Raw genomic sequence first — 12,323 nt, forward strand, 5'->3', positions numbered from 1 at the left:
GTTGAGGAAAAAATGAAGCAGGGCGAGGGAGAGGAGTGACGTGGGGCGCCCGTGGTGCTCCCCATCTTCCTGTCAGAGTGGGTCCTTATTTGAGTTGGAAGGCAGCTCAGTGAAGAGCTAGGGGAAAGATTCCAGGTAGAAGACACTGCTGGCTCTTAGGCCCTGAGGTGTGTCTGAAGAAAGAGCAAGGGAGCCTGGCAGCTGGAGACAAGGAATGAGAGCAGATGGTGAACGGTAAGGTTGGCACGGGCCAGATCACAGAGGGCCCATGGCCATGGTGAAGAGCGTGGATTGCGGATGTTAGTCGAAGTGTGTGGAAGCCGTTGGAGAGTTTGGGCCAGGGAAGTGGCATCATCTGATTTCCATCTTTAAGTGACGCTTTGGTTCAGCACGGAGAGCGGATTGGGGGCTGGGTTGTTTCTCAGTGTTGTGGAAAGAGGAGGGGAGCATCTTCCAAGGGAGGAGCACCTTTCCTGGCAGTCTCCAGGACAAAGTTCCTCAGCTCCCATTGGCCAACATCGGGTGCCATGCCCCTGACCTAGCTGTAGGGGAGGCTGGGGAAGGGGTCCCTGGCTTTCATAGTGGGAGGGGCTCAGCTCCCAGGGCAGGTGGGAACTGAGGGGTGCGGGGCAGGCAACAGCGTCTGCCACCCCGGGCTTCCCTGTCCCAATCCTTCGCTCTTTACTTCCATGGCTCCTTCTCAGGGATGACGAACCCTGAGGTGATCCGGGCGCTGGAGCGCGGGTACCGCATGCCTCGACCCGAGCACTGCCCCGAGGAGCTCTACAACATTATGACGCGCTGCTGGAAGAACCGCCCTGAGGAGCGGCCCACCTTCGAATACATCCAGAGCGTGCTGGACGACTTCTACACGGCCACGGAGAGCCAGTACCAACAGCAGCCGTGATGGGCGGGGCCAGGGACCCAGAGGACACCTAAGAGGTGGCTCCAGCCCCACCTGCACGGTGCCCACTCACCCTTCCCGTTCCCAGACGCCCCCCCCCTTCCAGCCACCGTTCCTCATCTGTCAGGTGCGTGGGCTGAACTGGACACTCTCTTTTTGACTCTAGCAACCTACAATCCACCAGCCTCAGGAGACTGCAAGTTGATATTTCTGTTGCGTAGGACAGCTGGATTCCTGTGACAGCTGTGCTTTGGGTGGGAAACCTTAAAAATAATGAAATAAATATTTAAATAAAAGATACAGATGCTAAAGGCTTTCCTGACAGATCAGCTTGTCTTGTCCTGCTGGTTCCTGAAAATCATCTATTTGCCTTTTTGCTGGATGACAAGTCAGAAAGGGGGGAAGGACCCTTCCAAAGACCAGTAGTATGAAGAGAAGTGGGGTCCAAGGCTCCCACAGTTTCTTTTTTTTTTTCTTTTTTTTTAATGATTTTTTATTATATTATGTTAGTCACCATACAGTACATCCCCGGTTTCCGATGTAAGGCTCGATGATTCATTAGTTGTGTATAACACCCAGTGCACCATGCAATACGTGCCCTCCTTACTACCCATCACCAGCCTATCCCATTCCCCCACCTGAAGTCCTGTTTGTTTCTCATAGTCCATAGTCTCTCCTGTTTCATTCCCCCTTCTGATTACCCCCCTTCTTTATCCCTTTGTTCCCGATCATCCTAGTTCTTATGTTCCATAGATGAGAGAAATCATATGATAGTTGTCTTTCTCTGCTTGACTTATTTCACTTATTTCACTTAGCATTATCTCCTCCAGTGCCGTCCATGTTGTAGCAAATGTTGAGAACTCGTTCTTTCTGATAGCTGAGTAATATTTCATTGTATATATGGACCACAACTTCTTAATCCAGTCATCTGTTGAAGGGCATCTCGGCTCCTTCCACGATTTAGCTATTGTGGACATTGCTGCTATGAACATTGGGGTGCATATGGCCCTTCTCTTCACTATGTCTGTATCTTCGGGGTAAATACCCAGTAGTGCAATGGCTGGATCATAGGGTAGCTCAATTTTTAACTTTTTAAGGGACCTCCACACTGTTTTCCAGAGTGGCTGTACCAACTTGCATTCCCACCAACAATGTAGGAGGGATCCCCTTTCTCCACATCCTCTCCAACAATTGTTGTTTCTTGCCTTGTCTATTTTTGCCATTCTAACTGGCGTAAGGTGGTATCTCAGTGTGGTTTTGATTTGAATTTCCTTGATGGCTAATGATTTTGAACATTTTTTCATGTGTCTGTTAGCCATTTGTATGTCTTCATTGGAAAAGTGTCTGTTCATATCTTCTGCCCATTTTTTGATTTGTTTATTTGTTTCTCGTGTATTGAGTTTGAGAAGTTCTTTGTAGATCTTGGATACCAGTCCTTTATCTGTAGTGTCATTTGCAAATATATTCTCCCATTCCCTGGGCTGCCTCTTAGTTTTTCTGACTGTTTCCTTGGCTGTGCAGAAACTTTTAATCTTGATGAAGTCCCATAAATTCATTTTATCTTTTGTTTCTCTTGCCTTTGGGGATGTGTCATGAAAAAGGTTGCTTTGGCCGATGTCGTAGAGGTTGTTGCCTATGTTCTCCTCTAGAATTTTGATGGATTCCTGTCTCACATCGAGGTCTTTCATCCATTTGGAGTTTATTTTTGTGTATGGTGTGAGATAGTGGTCAAGTTTCATTCTCTTGCATGTAGCTGTCCAATTTTCCCAGCACCATTTATTGAAGAGACTGTCTTTTTCCCACCAGATGTTTTTTCCTGCTTTATCAAATATTAGTTGCCCAAAGAGCCGAGGGTCCATCTCTGGGCTCTCTATTCTGTTCCATTGGTCTATGTGTCTGTTTTTGTGCCAGTACCATGCTGTCTTTGTGATCACAGCTTTGTAGTATAGCTCGAAATCCGGCATTGTGATGCCCCCAGCTTTGTTTTTCCTTTTCAACAGTTCCTTGGAGATTCGCAAGGCTCCCACAGTTTCTAACTGCCCCCAAATAGTCACTGGCTGTGTTAGTTTCCTATGGCCCCTATAACAAATGACCACAAACTTGGTGGCTTAAAACACAAACCCATTGTCATACAGTTCCGGAAGTCAGATGTCTGAAACGGGTTTGGCAAGGCTACGTGCCTTTTGGAGCCTCTAGGGAAGAGTTCATTTCCTTGGCTTTTCCGGCTTCTAGAGGCTGACATGTCCCCAGACTCATGCTTCTCTTACACTCATCACTCCAAATTGCTTGTCATCAAAGCTCCTTCTCTGACTCGGTCTCCTGCCTCCCTCTTTCTCTTGTAGGGACACCTGTTGGTATGTTGGGCCCACCTGGATAATCCAGACTAACTTTTCCATTTCAAGATCGTTAATCACATCTGCAGAGCCCTTTTGCCATGTAAGGCAATACATTCACAGGTTCCAGGGATTAGGACAGTGACATCTTGTGTGTGGACAAGGGACATTATTCTGCTTATCACACTGGCACGGGAATGCTGGTTGGGTTTTTGTCTCCAAAGAGCTGAATTTGCCAAGATGATATGAACAATTTTTCATGATTGGGGTCCTGACTTTCCTGACAACCCACACTGATACACAAGCTGATTTGTCTGGGTCTCCCTAGGGCTGCACGGCTGTCCACAGCCTGGGCATTTCCCATGGCCAAGCAGCCATCATGGTTGTTGAGATGGTATCCACCATTGTAGGAATACCAGGGTCTGGAGATGTGGTTCCTGAGAGGTATCTGGTAGGCTGCATGGGAAGCTGTCAGTGGAGGGGAGGGAGATGTGGGAAGGAAGCAGAGAAGACAAGGAGGCAGTGGGCCCTTCCTGCATGTTGTTTCAGTTGAAAGCATTAGCTTTTGTTGTAGGGGGAATGATGGGAAGAGGCGGACAGTGAGATGGGGAACCAATGACACCTTTCTATATTATTGCATCTCCTGAAGGATTTACATCACAGCACATTTCCGGGTCCCCTGGAACCCTATATGGAATTGGTTCTGCACCCCTGAGTAGCACAGAGGAACTGGGGATAAGCAGGGAAAATGAAGCTAGCAGTGTTTCAACTTACCTAGTTAGTAACTGAATTTCTCTCCTGCTTTCTCGTTTGGTATATGACTTTGGGTATCTGAAAGCAGAGCTCAGACTCCGTTAGTAGCAATCTGCACTCATGATTTGTGGTACATTGTACTGCCATTCAGGAATCTACAGGAGGGAGCCTATTGCTACATAGACAAGACCAGGGGTCCATGCCCGTCCTCCTGCTCTGTCGGTTTACACTGTCTATACTGTGATTCATCCCTCTGGTCACAGGGAAGACAGATTGAAACATGGGGACAGATATGACACCCAAGCACATTCCAGGAAGGAAAATATTGATAAATTAGACTCCATTAAAATGAAAAACTCAGCTCTGAGAAAGACACTGTCAAGAAAACAGGGACATCTTGGGGCGCCTGGGTGGTGCAGTCGTTAAGCGTCTGCCTTCGGCTCAGGGCGTGATCCCGGAATCCCGGTATCGAGCCCCACGTCAGGCTCCTCTCCTGGGAGCCTGCTTCTTCCTCTCCCACTCCCCCTGCTTGTATTCCCTCTCTCGCTGGCTGTCTCTCTCTGTCAAATAAATAAAATCTTAAAAAAAAAAAAAAGAAAATGGGGACATCTGGATGGCTCAGTTGGTTAAGTGTCTGCCTTCAGCTCAGTCACGATCCCGGGGTCCTGGGATCGAGCCCCATATCGGGCTCCCTGATGAGCATGAGGGAGCCTGCTTCTCCCTCTGCCTGCTGCTCCCCCTGCTTGTCTCTCTCTCTCTCTCAAATAAATAAATAAAATATTTTTTTTTAAAAAAGAAAATGAAAAGACAAGCTCCAATCTGGGAGGAAATATTTGCAAAACACTTATCTAATAAAAGACCAATATCCAAAATATACAAAGAACCCTTAAAAGCCAACAATTGGAAAACAAACAACCCAATAAAGAAATGGCCAAAGACCTGAAATAGACACCTTATGAAAGAAGATATGCAGAAGGCAAATAAGCTTATGAAAAGATGCTCAACATCTTATGTCATTAGAGAAATACAAATTAAAACAACAATGAGATACCACTGCACACTACTTAGAATGGCCAAAATCCAAACACTGACAACACCAAAGGCTGGCAAGAACAGGGAGCAACAGGAACTCTCATTCATTGCTGGCAGGAATGGAAAATGGTACAATCTCCTTAAAGACAGTTTGCCAGTTTGTTGCAAAACTAAACATACTGTTAAGATAAGACAAACCATAAGAGACTCTTAATCATAGGAAACAAACTAAGCTCCAAATTGCTTGTCATCAAAGCTCCTTCTCTGACTCGGTCTCCTGCCTCCCTCTTTCTCTTGTAGGGACACCTGTTGGTATGTTGGGCCCACCTGGATAATCCAGACTAACTTTTCCATTTCAAGATCGTTAATCACATCTGCAGAGCCCTTTTGCCATGTAAGGCAATACATTCACAGGTTCCAGGGATTAGGACAGTGACATCTTGTGTGTGGACAAGGGACATTATTCTGCTTATCACACTGGCACGGGAATGCTGGTTGGGTTTTTGTCTCCAAAGAGCTGAATTTGCCAAGATGATATGAACAATTTTTCATGATTGGGGTCCTGACTTTCCTGACAACCCACACTGATACACAAGCTGATTTGTCTGGGTCTCCCTAGGGCTGCACGGCTGTCCACAGCCTGGGCATTTCCCATGGCCAAGCAGCCATCATGGTTGTTGAGATGGTATCCACCATTGTAGGAATACCAGGGTCTGGAGATGTGGTTCCTGAGAGGTATCTGGTAGGCTGCATGGGAAGCTGTCAGTGGAGGGGAGGGAGATGTGGGAAGGAAGCAGAGAAGACAAGGAGGCAGTGGGCCCTTCCTGCATGTTGTTTCAGTTGAAAGCATTAGCTTTTGTTGTAGGGGGAATGATGGGAAGAGGCGGACAGTGAGATGGGGAACCAATGACACCTTTCTATATTATTGCATCTCCTGAAGGATTTACATCACAGCACATTTCCGGGTCCCCTGGAACCCTATATGGAATTGGTTCTGCACCCCTGAGTAGCACAGAGGAACTGGGGATAAGCAGGGAAAATGAAGCTAGCAGTGTTTCAACTTACCTAGTTAGTAACTGAATTTCTCTCCTGCTTTCTCGTTTGGTATATGACTTTGGGTATCTGAAAGCAGAGCTCAGACTCCGTTAGTAGCAATCTGCACTCATGATTTGTGGTACATTGTACTGCCATTCAGGAATCTACAGGAGGGAGCCTATTGCTACATAGACAAGACCAGGGGTCCATGCCCGTCCTCCTGCTCTGTCGGTTTACACTGTCTATACTGTGATTCATCCCTCTGGTCACAGGGAAGACAGATTGAAACATGGGGACAGATATGACACCCAAGCACATTCCAGGAAGGAAAATATTGATAAATTAGACTCCATTAAAATGAAAAACTCAGCTCTGAGAAAGACACTGTCAAGAAAACAGGGACATCTTGGGGCGCCTGGGTGGTGCAGTCGTTAAGCGTCTGCCTTCGGCTCAGGGCGTGATCCCGGAATCCCGGTATCGAGCCCCACGTCAGGCTCCTCTCCTGGGAGCCTGCTTCTTCCTCTCCCACTCCCCCTGCTTGTATTCCCTCTCTCGCTGGCTGCCTCTCTCTGTCAAATAAATAAAATCTTAAAAAAAAAAAAAAGAAAATGGGGACATCTGGATGGCTCAGTTGGTTAAGTGTCTGCCTTCAGCCCAGTCACGATCCCGTGGCTGTCTCTCTCTGTCAAATAAATAAAATCTTAAAAAAAAAAAAAAAAAAATGGGGACATCTGGACATCTGGATGGCTCAGTTGGTTAAGTGTCTGCCTTCAGCCCAGTCACGATCCCGGGGTCCTGGGATCGAGCCCCATATCGGGCTCCCTGATGAGCATGAGGGAGCCTGCTTCTCCCTCTGCCTGCTGCTCCCCCTGCTTGTCTCTCTCTCTCTCTCAAATAAATAAATAAAATATTTTTTTTTAAAAAAGAAAATGAAAAGACAAGCTCCAATCTGGGAGGAAATATTTGCAAAACACTTATCTAATAAAAGACCAATATCCAAAATATACAAAGAACCCTTAAAAGCCAACAATTGGAAAACAAACAACCCAATAAAGAAATGGCCAAAGACCTGAAATAGACACCTTATGAAAGAAGATATGCAGAAGGCAAATAAGCTTATGAAAAGATGCTCAACATCTTATGTCATTAGAGAAATACAAATTAAAACAACAATGAGATACCACTGCACACTACTTAGAATGGCCAAAATCCAAACACTGACAACACCAAAGGCTGGCAAGAACAGGGAGCAACAGGAACTCTCATTCATTGCTGGCAGGAATGCAAAATGTTGCAGCCATTTTGGAAGACATTTGACAGTTTCTTACAAAACTAAACATATTCCTGGGGCACCTAGGTGGCTCAGTCAGTTAAGCGTCTATCTTTGGCTCAGGTTATGATCCTGAGGTCCTGGGATTGAGGCCTGAGTCGGGCTCCCTGCTCTGTGGGGGGCCTGCTTCTCCCTCTCTCTCTGCCTGCTGCTCCCCTGTTTGTGCTCTGTTCCTCTGTCAGATTAAATAAATTAAATCTTAAAAAAAAACTAAACATATTCTTACCATACAGTCCAGTAATTGCACTCCTTGATATTTACTGAAGCAATTTGAAAACTTTTGTCCATGTAAAAACCTACACACTAATGTTTGTAGTAGCTTTATTTATAATTGTCAAAACTTGGAAGCAACAGAGATGTCCTTCAACAGGTGAATGGATAAACAAACAGTGGTATATCCATGTAATGGAATAGTGTTCAGTGATCAAAAGAAATGAGCTATCAAGGCATGGAAGAAACTTACACGCACATAGCTGAGTGACAGAAGCCAATCTGAAAAGGTTCCATACTATATGATGCTAACTCTAGGACATTTTGGGAAAGACAAAATTACAGAGATCCTAAGATCAATGGTTTCCAGGGGTTTGGCAGAGAGGGAGGGATGAATAGAGTGGAACATAGGGGATTTTTAGGATAGTGAAGCTGTTCTGTATGATGCTCTTAATGATAGGTACATCTGTCAAAACTCAATGTACAACAGAAAGAGTGAATCCTAATGTAAACTGTGGACCTAGGTTAATAGGCTCATCAACTGTAACATGGGTAGCACACTAAGGCAACATGTTAATAATAGAGGAAACTGGGGGCTGGATGAGAGGGTATATGGGAATTTTGTGCTTTCTACTCATTTTTCTGTAAACCTAAAACTGCTCTAAAAAAATAAAGTCTGTTCAATAAAAAGGCAAACAAAAACATGGAGATAAATTTAGTGCCACCAATTCTTTGGGAAAACTGCATGCACCGCTCCTCTGGAAGGCGTCAAAGGAAGGCATAGATAAGGTGCCCCATTCTAAGATGTCAATGACTTGCTGTAATCTAGTGTCTAGCTGTGGCTTTGAGTTTAAACACAGGGAAAGTACTTGTTTCATTCCCCCCCGTGAGTTGAAATAAAACTGCCTCCTTATTCCCTGACCTGGGCCCTCAGTTTTGTCAAGTGTCTGTCCTCATCACCGTATATTCTGATGTAAGGCTATATCAGTTTGCATTCCATTTGCATCTCTTGCCTTTTGGAAGTTGTCAATGACTGCTAGTTGTCGCCATATCCATGATCCCCCTTCTTCCAGAGAAGTAGCGTTTTTATCAGGGGGCAGATGCCTGCCCAGAATGAAGGCTGCACTTCCCACTCTCTCTTGCAGCTAAGTGTGGCCAGGTGATTGAGTTCTGATGAATGGGTTGTAAGTGGAAGCGTGCTATAGCACCTTTCGGTACCCTTCCTTAAAAGACAACTGATGTGGACTCTTTGCCACTTATTTTTCATCTCTTCCTCTATCTTGCTGCCTAGAACGTGCATGTGAAGGCTGGAGCTCTAGCTACCATCTTGGACCCTGAGGAACATGAATTAACTCAAAGGATGGCAAAGCTGGATGGGGCCTAGATCTCGGAAAATATTTTAAGCACAGCCACCAGAGCAACTAGGAGGATCCTCCAGACTTTTACCTCAGAGGGTGTGGCATGCACTGTCAGTAACCCTTGAAGTGGGCTAGGGCTAGACGTTTAGCTGCCATTATCTGCACCACTGTATGCCTGAGGGCTCTTTTCTTAAAGTTGCAGAAAGCCTCAGCTGCCAGGGTTCCTAGAAGGCCCAAAGGGCTGAAGAATTTAGCCGCTCTGGGATAAATCCTCAACTAATGACTTTTGGGAGTATAAATACCCCAGCTCCCTTGCTCCCTTGGTGCTGTAACTGTAATATGTATTTTGGGTTGTTTCCCAGAGTTTCCCCATAGGATTATGCTTCAGTTACTCACAGAGGTAAGTTGCTTGACAACATACCTTCTCCAAGTATAGTTCTGACATGCCTGTGGGTTGATAGTTTCATTTATATTCATGAATAAAATGAAAATGAAATAATGAAGATGTACATTGGAACTTCACTCAGTCAATGACATGAGCAACTTCTTTGCCAACTCAGGTAAGAGCTTCAGATACTGTCACATTTTTGTGCTGATCACACTGTAACAGCTACAGATACAGCACACTTAACGCTTTACCTGCACTATTGCCTTATGGTTTAGCACGTGAAGTCTAGACCAGGCTTTGGCAAACGAGGGCAGACTACGTTTTATTGGAACACAGCGACACCCGTTATTTGTTGTCTGTAGTGGCTTTCGTACTGCAAAGCAGGGTTGAGAATTATGACACGATCACACAGTCTACAAAGTCTAATGTATTTACTACCTGGCCCTTTACAGAAAATGTTTGCTAGCAAAACAAAAATTCAACCCCTGATTTGTAGCATTTGCTAATTTAGGGGGGTATAAATATTCCCACTCTTGCCAATTTCAAGCTACCAACCAGAACTGCATTATGACTTTCATGGGCCTTAGGCACTTTTGCCTTTGTAGGACCCATCCTCTTTATAATATATATTATATTTTATATTTATAAATATAAAAAAGAATATTTAAGTTCTATATATTTAATATACATAAATATTTATTTAAACATTAAATATCTAGTCGATAACTGCATCGATAGAAAGATGAATATACCAATAGGACATATGAAAACTTTCCCTTTGACCCCAAAATTCGTATTTTCCTTCTGATTTTAAAAGAAATTAATTTCTTCTCAGGGCCTCTGAAAGTGGAGTGGGCCTTGTGAACTGTGCCTACCGAATTAATGGGTAAGTTGGCTCTGCTACCAATTCAAAGCTACTGAACTCAGAACTGGGGAAAGATGGGCACTAGCCCACCATTTCATAGTATTTCTATTGTACAGATAAAATAGATATGAATAACCTCAAGAGCATAGGTAGTAGTAAAATATAGTAAAGTGATTAAGAAGTGGAGTTTTGCATATTTCATATTTTTGGTTTTAATATTATTTATTTAATTTAAAATTTACATAACTTAATTTTCAATAATGCCTACGGCCAACAATTGGCTTACAAAATTCCCCAAAATTTAACTCTTGGCTCTTGCAAGCAGTATAAGCCAGCTCCTGCACAGCATTGCCTTCTGGTGTCCCGTCACCTCCCAAGTAAACTACTCTGGCTTGAATCCTTTCTCAGAGTTGGCTGCTGGGGGAAACCAAGTGAAGACAGAGGAAAGTAAGCTTCCAACTTGTTAAGCCACTGTTATTTTGGGGTGTGTGGGAGGGTTCTTCCTTACTGCTGGATCGTTTCCCAACTGATAGAGTGAGGCTTGAGATTAATTTATAATGCAAACATTGGAAAAAAATTTTTTTTGAGCACGTACTTAATATGGACACAGTTGGTAACAACATAAATTCAGCCCAGGTCTTCATGGGAGATAGAGAATAACAAATGACCAAATTATATCTATATCTATATGCGGGCCAGGAACACCTCTCTGAGGAGGTGACAGTTGAGCTGAGACCCAAACATGAGAAGGAGCTAACCACACAAAACGTTGAGAGAAGAATATTCCAGATAGAAGGAACTGCACGTGCAAAGGTCTTGAGGTGCAGATGAGCAAGGCCAGTTCCAGGAATATCTGTGTGGCTGGAGCCCGGTGAGTGAGGGGAAGAACGGTAGGAGACGAGCCCGGTCATGCAGGGCCTTGCAGGCCATGGTGAGGACTTGAGATTTTATGTTGTCACAATGGCTGTTAAATGGAGAACCAAGATTAGAGGTGACAGGAGCAGCAAGCAGGAGGAGGCCACATAGAAAGCTGCCACAGAGGCCTCATGGGGTGTGAAGCAAGGATGGCACAGTGGATTGTTACAAAATGACCTTCAAGAAATCATGCCCCCCTGAATTCATGCCCATGTGTGGTCCCCTCCCACTCTGACCTCTGGACTGACCTTGTGACTTGTTTTGGCCAACAGAGTGTGGCAGAACTGATGCTATAGGAGTTCTGAAGCTTAGGCCTTAGGAGGCCTTGCAGCTTTCTCTCACCGCCATGGACCTGAGACTATAATGTGAAGGAGCCTTCACTACCCTCCCTGGGGATGAGAGAGAGGCCCTGCTGACAGCCAGCAGCAAACACCCAGCTGTCCGCTGAAAGTGCATGAGAGATCCCAGGTGAGCCTATCAGAATGGCCCAGACTGCTAACCCACAGAGTTAAGAGGATTAATAAATTGTTGTTTTGAGCCACTGAGTTTTAGGGTGGTGGGTTATTTAGCAATAAATAACTGAAACCAGTGTGAAAAAACACAGATTAGTTCATCCTACCCTTCTCGTTGGAGACACCTAAGGATCAGATTTGCTCCCCCTAAGCCCAGCTCTGCCTTCCCATTCTCCTTGGAGAAGCATTTTTCCAGGTACCTGGAACTGCATGCCTGGTAAATTTTATGTGTTGATTTTACCGCAATTAAAAAAAAAAGTTTTCAAGAAGAAACTTGAATATGTCATGGAGCTGGTGGGTGGTGGAGATGGGAACTGAACACTGACAGTCTAGTTTTAGGATTCTAGTGTATGTTACCAAAAGAGATTGAGATATGAAAGCCCTCTGGGGAAATGGAAAGTACAAGGAGGGGGAAAATGGAAAATACTGAGGAATAATATGCCATTCGTGGAGATTTGCTCCTTATCAGTCATTCCTCTTCAGGCATCCAGAAATGGTGGGAAACACCCAGGATTCAAGCACCAGGAGAACTGGTTGCAAGTTTGGAATCTATGGCTTACCAGCTTTGAGACTCCAGGAAGATTCCTCCTAGTCTCTTAATCTTTCCTCGCCCTTGGGGATGATATCTTTCTGCTCTTCTCCAGGATGGTTGTGTGAGTCACAAGAGTTAATGGATGTGTGTTTCAAT

At 44.8% G+C, this 12,323-nt stretch overlaps 1 protein-coding gene across 2 annotated transcripts in view; it reads left to right on the top strand.

Moving 5' to 3' along the window:
* HCK (HCK proto-oncogene, Src family tyrosine kinase) overlaps nt 1-1,228 on the top strand; it is a 37,889-nt gene extending 36,661 nt beyond the window's left edge. For both annotated transcript variants that reach the window (XM_040638138.1, XM_040638137.1), the window contains exon 13: nt 705-1,228. In XM_040638138.1, the coding sequence (XP_040494072.1) occupies nt 705-907 (203 nt within the window). In that variant the 3' untranslated portion in view covers nt 908-1,228. The remainder of the gene's footprint in view (nt 1-704) is intronic.
* The last annotated feature ends 11,095 nt before the right edge of the window (nt 1,229-12,323 follow it).

This window comes from Ursus maritimus, unplaced genomic scaffold (assembly GCF_017311325.1).
Source record: "Ursus maritimus isolate PB19 unplaced genomic scaffold, ASM1731132v1 scaffold_22, whole genome shotgun sequence".
In the NCBI taxonomy this organism is placed as follows: domain Eukaryota; kingdom Metazoa; phylum Chordata; class Mammalia; order Carnivora; family Ursidae; genus Ursus; species Ursus maritimus.